The 8,044-nt window shown below is 48.8% G+C and overlaps 2 protein-coding genes across 2 annotated transcripts in view; both read left to right on the forward strand.

Moving 5' to 3' along the window:
• LOC110391446 (protocadherin beta-15-like) overlaps positions 1-1,425 on the forward strand; it is a gene marked incomplete at its 5' end in the record, with an annotated part of 52,658 nt that extends 51,233 nt beyond the window's left edge. The window contains 1 exon segment of the mRNA XM_021383333.1: positions 1-1,425. Coding sequence (XP_021239008.1) covers positions 1-169 — 169 coding nt within the window.
• A 5,190-nt stretch (positions 1,426-6,615) lies between these two features.
• Positions 6,616-8,044, forward strand: part of LOC110391447 (protocadherin gamma-A9-like) — a 3,358-nt gene continuing 1,929 nt past the window's right edge. The window contains exon 1 of the mRNA XM_021383334.1: positions 6,616-8,042. Within this exon, the coding sequence (XP_021239009.1) occupies positions 6,748-8,042 (1,295 nt within the window). The 5' untranslated portion in view covers positions 6,616-6,747. The remainder of the gene's footprint in view (positions 8,043-8,044) is intronic.

The raw sequence follows: 8,044 nt of genomic DNA on the forward strand, positions 1-8,044 counted from the left end.
GTTCCTGAAGCCCGTCCTCCCCAGCCTGCCAGCGCAGCACTGCAGCACGGGGGTGGCTGACAATTATGCTGAGGAGTTTTGTCCCGTCCCTCCCACCATGGGGGATTCTGATTTCGAGAGCCCCGGGACCCATCCTGTTGGACAGCTTGCTGGGTTTTCCTTGGATTAGCATTGTGTTTGTGCATCCAGAGGTTTCATGACTTTTGTTACAATGGGATCTGTGCTATGATACCTCACTATGTTTTCTCCAGAGTGAATATGCATTTTCTCTTAGCATCATAAATTTCACCACGATACTCTTTCGGAACAAAGCTTTTTCCCCTCCTCTTCAATATAAAAACAATAAATGAAAGAAAATATTTTTTCTCTCCTGTAGGCAAATATATTTTCCATCTCTTTTATGTCTTTTTCTGATCTGCTTCTAGAATGTGTTTATTTCCTTGTTGTCCTACTAATGTCTTGTACCATTTTCTTCTGTATGGAACAAAGGATCTCACTCTCTCTTACTCAGTTCTGTAACAAAACTGTGGGACTGGGCACACAAATCCTCTGCTCTTGGGAACACAGCATAGCCTGCCTGTCATGTCATCTGGGCAAGGAAGTTGTGAGCTCTGTGTAACAATGCAGTATAAGTGCTGCTGGCTTTCTTTGCTGGATTATAGATCTCTTTCACTCTGAGATTTGTATTTTGCCTTCTGGTTGGTGTCTTTCCATGTAACAATTGTTTCTACATGAACTGCACTAGTGCTTCCCAAGAAGTTGCTCGTATCTACATGTTATGATACATGCTCTTGCATCTCAGCTATCAAGATGGGTCATTTCTCTGAGTCCAGCAGGTCTCTAAGCAAGAGTTAAAAAGTGCACAAAAAGTGTATCTAAAATGTGGATGATACGTCTCCTTGGGGTTGCCTCATAATATAGCAGCACTAGTGCTGCATTGGAGTAAGCTGTACTTAGCTGTGAAAATATGTTCCTTGTGTTTGAATGCATTCTAGGACAAGTCCACGAGTTGCCTCAGAAGACACTGAAGTCACTACTGAGACAAGCATATGCAACAAAGGACCTTCCAGTTTGGTCTTCATTCCTGTTTGCTGAGGCTTCTCAGTGTGAAAATCCATTATGATATGATTTTCTAGGTTTTTCTTGTAACTCTAGCATTCTCTCTCTTTTTTGTTTTTACCTTTTCTTTTTCTTTTATGAACTGAGTTTTAACTGTCTTACCTATTCCCTTTAAGATGTACTGTCACCCCACATGCAATAGTTGATTATTGGAATGAAAAGTGATATGGCATTAAATATTTGGAAACTTTCATGCCATGTTGAGCTAAGGTTACAAACTGTATATTTGTAAATCAGGATGACCTTGTCTGTAATACTGAAATAAAAGAACATCTGGGTGCCATTCCTTCAATAAAAGATGTCATTGTGGAAAAATACTTTCTAGTGTTGTTCTATTAGGTATATGGAATATACCACTCCAGCTGGATGCATATAAATCTATGAGTCCCAATAGGATTCATGCCAGGGTACTGAAAGAGCTGGCTGATGTCATCTTGAAACACCTCTCAATTATTTTTCATATGTCTTGGGAATCAGGAGAGGTTCCAGCTGTTTGCATGTTGCCAGTTATTGCCACTCTTTTCAAAGAGGGTAAAACTGAAGATACTGATAATTATAGGCCTGTCAGACTCACTTTGGTACCTGGCAAAATTATGGAGGAGATTTTTCTGGGAGCTACTGAAAAACACTTGAAAGTTAACACAATCATTGGTCACAGCCAACATGGGTTCATGAAGAGAAAGTCCTGTTTAATACACTTAATCTCCTATGAAAAGGCTTCCCACCTGGCTGACCAAGGAAAACCAGTTGATGTAATCTTTTGGGATATTGGAAAAGCTTTCAAGACTGTTTCTCACAGTATCCTTCCATACAATTTGTCCAGCGTATGGCTAGACAAAAACATAATATGATAGGTGAGCAATTGGTTGATGAGTCATACTCATTTACGGTTATGGTAAATGGATTTCCATCAAGCTGGTGACCAGTCACTAGTGGGGTTCCTCAGGGCTCCATTTTAGGGCCAGTTCTCTTCAATATTTTCATCAATGACCTGGACACAGGCCTTGACAGTATACTAAATAAGTTTGGGGATGATGCTAAATTGGGAGGAGCTGTTAATTCCTTCAAGAGTAGAGAGACTTTGCAGAGAGATGTTGACAAATTGGTGGGATGGGCAATCACCAACCACATGAATTTTAACAGGAGCAAGTGCTTGATTCTGCATGTGGGACAGGGCAGTCATGGATATATGTTCAGAATGGGAGATGGGAGGTTGGAGAGCAGCCCTGCAGAAAGGGATCTTGGGTTCTGGCTGGCGGCAAGTTGAATCTGAGTCACAATATACTCTGAAAGTCAAAAGTGCTGACCATACCCTGCGGTGGATCAGACCCAGCACTGCCAACTACGTGAAGGAAGAGATTGTCCTCCTCTGCTCTGCCTGGTGCGGCCTCACCTTGAGCACTGGGTGCAGTTCCAGGCAGTACAATTTAAGAAGGACATAGAACTACTAGAAAGAATCTAAGGGAGGGCTACCAAGATGGTGAAGGATCTAGAATGTTGGACAAATGAGGAGCAGCTGAAATTCCATGATTTGTTCAGCCCGGAGAAGAGGAAACTCAAAGAAGGCAGAAAACCTGCATGGCTGGATCTGCTGGTCAAACTGATGGATAAGAAGGAAAAGCACAAGCAGCAGAAGCAGGGACATGTGGCCTGGGAATCATACAGAGATTCCATCCAGACATGCAGAGATGGGATCAGGAAAGCCAAGGAACAGGTGTACCTGAACTTGGCAAGAGATGTGCAAGATAGCAAGGAGAGATTCTACAGGTACATTGGTGAGAAGAGAAAGGCCAGAAGAAGTGTATCCTCTCTGATAAATAAAATGACTTCCTTTGGACCTGGAGTGTGGTTTCATCTTAATCTAACTGAGGGAATTCATGAATTCTCCTTCTCTTCATGGATGGGACATGATAACAAATCTATAGGGTCCAATGACATGCATCCCAGTGGCTGATGTATCTGCTATGCCACTCTCATATTTGAAAAGTCATGGCTGTCAAGTGAGTTCCTCAGTGACTGGAAAAAGGGAAACATCACTCCAATTTTTAAAAAGGGTAGAAAGGAATAATTGAGGAACTACAGGATGGTGAACCTTTTTTCTGTGCCTAGAAAGTTATGCAGATCCTCCTGGAAGCTAGGTTAAGGTACATGCAAGAGAAGGAAGTGATCCAAGGCAGCCAGCATGTCTTCACCAAGGCCAGATCTTTCCTAACCAATCTGGTGGCCTTCTACAATGAAGTGACAGCATCAGTGGAAAAAGAAAGAGTAACTGGTATCATCTACCTGGACTTGTGCAAGGCCTTTGACATGTTCCCACCCCACATCCTTATCTCTAATTTGGATAGATAAGAATTAGTAGGGTGGACTATTCAGAGGATAAGGAATTGGTTGCATGGTCACAGCCATAGGATTATGGTCAATGGCTCTGTGTCCAGGTGGAGGCCAGTGATGAGTGGCGTCCTTGGGGAGGGATTCATCTTGGGATCAGTGGTCTTCAACATCTTTATCAACTACCTAAACAGTGAGAATGAGTGCACCCACAGCAAGTCTGTAAATGACACTAAGCTGAGTGGTGTAACTGGTATGACAGAAAGAAGGGATGCCATCTAAAGGGACCTGGACAAGCTGGAGAAGTGAGCCCATATGAATTGAATGAAGTTCAACAAATACAAGCGCAAGGGTCAGGGCAATCCCAGATATGTGTACAGACTGGGAGAAGATCTCCTTCAGGGCAGCCCTGTGAAGAAGAACTTGAGGGTTCTGGTGAATGAAAAGCTTGACACAAACCAATAGTGTGTGCCTGAAGTCCAGAAGGCCAACTGTATCCTGGGCTGCATCAAAAGAGGGATGGCCAGCAGGGTGAGGGAGGTAGTTGACCCCTTTTATTCTGCCCTTCTGTAGGCCCCACCTGTAATACTATGTGCAGGATTGTAGCCTCCAGCAAAGCAGAGGAGCTGCCAGAGTTAGTACAGACAAGGCCACAAAGATGATCAAGAGGCTGGAGCACCTCTCCTATAAAGAAAGACTGAAACAGCTGTGCTTGCTCACCTGGAGAAGAGAAGGCTCCAAGGAGACCTCAATGCAGTCTTCCAGTACTTAAAGGAAGCTTATAAATAGGCAGTAGAGGGACTTTCTACAAGGACTGATAATGATAGGACAAGGAGAAACAGTTTTAAACTAAAAGAAAGGAGATTCAGATTAGGTGTTGGGAGGAAATTTGTTACCCCAAGGGTAGTGAGGTACTGGCAAAAGCTGCCCATAGCTGTGGATGCCCCATCCCTGGAGGCATTCAAGTTCAGGCTGGATATGACCCTGGGCAGCATGATTTAGTGGGTGGAAACCTTGCCCACAGCAGGGTGTCTGGAAATGGATGGGCTTTAAGGTCCCTTCCAATCCAAGCTATTCTATGATTCCATGATTCTATGACTCTATGATTCTTCAATTCTATGATACTAGGATACTAAGATACTATGAAACTGAAGGGAGACCTCATGGTGGCCTACGGTTTACTCACAAAGGGGAGTGGAGGTACAGTCACTGATCTCTTCTGTCAGGTGACTGCGACAGGACCCAGGGAAATGGCATGGAGCTGCATCAGGAGAAAAGCAAGTTGGGAATTAGGCAAAGATTCTTCACCAGAGGGTGGCTGATCACTGCAACAGGCTCCTCAAGGCAGTGGTGATGTCACCAAGCCTGCCACAGTTCAAGAAACATTTGGACAATGTTCTCAGAAACACGGTTTGAAATGCGGGTGGTCCTGTGTGGAGCCAGGAGTTGAAATTAATGATCCTTATGGGTCCCTTTCAGATATGGATTCCCTCATTCTGTGAAAACTCAATAGAGGAACCAGGGTTTTCCAAAGACTAGAAGACTTTTTCCTATCCAGTTCCTTGACTAGGGTAAAACTGGGCAAGCACATTTGCTCAGGTTGGACATGTGGCCCACAGTACATAAAGGAAAATAAGGAGAGCAGTGATCTGCTGGCAGCTCTCTGGGGACCTTATGATCCCTGAGCATAAAGGCTAACATGGACAGCTGGGCCTGGAGGGTGGTGGTGAGTTGTGCAAAGTCTAGTTGGAGGTGGGTGTGGGTGTACCTCAAGGTTCAATACTTGTTGCAGTTCTGTTCAACATCCTAATTAAGGATTGAATGATATAGTAGAGTGTACCCTTTGCAAGTCTGCAGATGACACATAACTGGGAGGAGTGGATACAGCAGAGGGTCATGCTGCCATCCAGAGTAACTTGGACAAGCTGTAGGTAGAAACGGGCAGGGTGCTCATGGAATTCAACAACAAGAGATGTAACATCCTGCACGTGGGGGCAAACAAGCACCAGGAAAAGAGCTTGGTGGAAAAGGCAGTGAGAATCCTGTGGTGGGCAGTAAGTTGAACACAATTCATTAGTGTAAGTGTGCCCTTGCCACAAGAAGGCTAACAGTGTCCTGTGTTGCATTAGACAAAGTATCGCCAGCAGGTTGAGGGCAGTAATCCTTCCCCTCTGCTCACCCTTATTGAGGCCACACCTGGGTCCATTTCATTACTCTCCCAGTAGAAGAGGGGCATGCTGCAGGGGATCCTATCCATATAAAAAAAACACCAGAGAGAATGGTGCAAAGAAAATGGAGCCAGGTTCTGTGATGTCCAGTGCCAGTACAAGAGGAAACAGGCACAATCTGGAACAGAGGATGGAACACTAATATAGCTTAAGTGAAAAGAGAAACACTCACAGCTGGGATCTGTTTGGCATGCAGTGAGAAACACCCACAGCTGGGGTCTGCTTGGATGCAGCGTGTGATCAGAGTCCTGCTGAAAGCTACAATTCTCAGGGTTCCCAATATCTCCAGTAACATGAGGTTATTAATGCTCTTTTCTTCTTATCATTCTCACTCTGTTCACTGGTACTGTGGATGACAGCTCACAGTATGAGTGCCTTTCTCACTGGCATCACAATGAACCAACTCTGCCTGTGGCAAAGCAGCTGGTTCTAAGTCTTTCTAAGCTGAATGTCTCTGAATGTGTGTGAGGCATTTCAGAAATACGTGTTTTAAGACAGTTTTTGCCCTCTGAAAGTGGCAGACCCTTAGGAGTTACAGTTACAGTTTAGCTTCTTCAATGCAGTGGGTAGAACTTCCCAGAAGGAGAGGCAGAAGGTGAAAACCAGGTCCCCGCACCTCAGCACTATGTCTGCCCACACTCACTCGTTCCATCAGCTGTCCTCTTTATGCATTCGTGTTCCGGAGTATGGCAATTCGGCTTCTGAAAGCGCAACTGCAAGAACATCCTACACCATTGCAAGCGTCCTGTTTTGTGAAGCGGTGGTGCCATTAGCAGCAGCTGAAGAGGAGTTGAACGGAGGTAAGTGCGAGCTGGGGCCACTTTACCGCTGCAGAGCCTGCAGTTGTCGTGCGCGGCTGCGAGTGTCGCTGTTGGCTAAGATTGAGTAGAGCAGCGGGAGGAGGGCAGAAGAAAAGAGGCGAGCCGGATAGCGAGTCCGCGGCTGCGGATCCGAGGACGCAGGGGGCTTTGGAGGCAGAATCCCGGACAGACGGCGCTGGGCGGGGCTCGGCGGCCCCCAGGACTGCTTGGGACGGGAAGGGTCGAGCGACGAGCTGCTCGCAGGCGGGGAAATGGTGGTGAGAGAAGGGCGGTGTGGCCGGAGGCAGCGGGCGCTGCTGTGCTGCGTGTTGGTGGCGGCGTGGGAGGCGGCGTGGGGGCAGCTGCGCTACTCGGTGCCCGAGGAGCTGCCCAAGGGCTCGTTCGTGGGCGACGTGGGCAAGGACCTGTCGCTGGAGCTGGCGTCGCTGCGCGCCCGCGGCGCCCGAGTGGTGTCCCAAGGCAGGACGCAGTATTTCGCCCTGCATGCGAACAGCGGCCACTTGGTGACGGCCGAGAGGATAGACAGGGAGCAGCTGTGCGAGACTGTACAGCAATGCGTGCTGCGTTGTGAGGTGATCGTGGAGGGCGAGATGAAGGTGTATGTAATCGAAGTGGAAATCGTGGACACTAATGACCACGCGCCTGGCTTCCGAGAGGCAGAAACGGAACTGAGAATGAACGAGATGACAGTCCCGGGGGAGCGATTTCCTCTGCCCGAGGCAAACGACCCGGACGTGGGCTTGAATTCGCTGCAGAGGTACGCGCTGAGCGGCGACGAGCACTTCTCGCTGTCCGTGCAGGCGGGATCCGACGGCGAGAAGCGTCCCGAGCTGGTGCTGGCCAAGGCGCTGGACCGGGAGGAGGCGGCGTTTCACGAGCTGCTGCTGAGGGCGAGCGACGGCGGCGAGCCGGCGCGGACGGGCACGGCGCGCATCCGCGTGGCTGTGCTGGACGCCAACGACAACGCGCCCGCGTTCAGCCAGGCGGTGTACACGGTGCGAGTGCCCGAGGACGTGCCCGTGGGCTCCACGCTGCTCAGCGTCACCGCCAACGACCCCGATGATGGAACCAACGGAGAAGTGAAGTATTCTCTGCAAAGGATTTCCATGAAAGCTTCGAACATATTCCTTCTGGAGCCCGAAACGGGATCGATCACGCTGGTGAGGAACCTGGACTTCGAGGAAGGAGACTCCTACGAGCTTCTCGTGCAGGCTCGGGATGGCGGTGGCTTTTCTGACAAGACTAAAGTGTCGATCTCGGTGACGGACGTGAACGACAACGCGCCCGAGATTTCGGTGCGGTCGGCGCTGAGCGAGATCTCGGAGGACGCGTCGCCGGGGACGGTGGTGGCCCTGCTGCACGTGCAGGACCGCGACTCGGGCGCGAACGGGGAGGTGCGGTGCAGCCTCGGCGAGGGCGTGCCGTTCCGCCTGGAGCGGGCGCTGGACGACTACTACAGCGTGGTGACGGCGCGGGAGCTGGACCGCGAGCGGGCGTGGGAGTACAACGTGACGGTGCGGGCGGCGGACGGCGGGTCGCCGCCGCTGC

This window comes from Numida meleagris, unplaced genomic scaffold, assembly GCF_002078875.1.
Source record: "Numida meleagris isolate 19003 breed g44 Domestic line unplaced genomic scaffold, NumMel1.0 unplaced_Scaffold367, whole genome shotgun sequence".
Classification (NCBI taxonomy): domain Eukaryota; kingdom Metazoa; phylum Chordata; class Aves; order Galliformes; family Numididae; genus Numida; species Numida meleagris.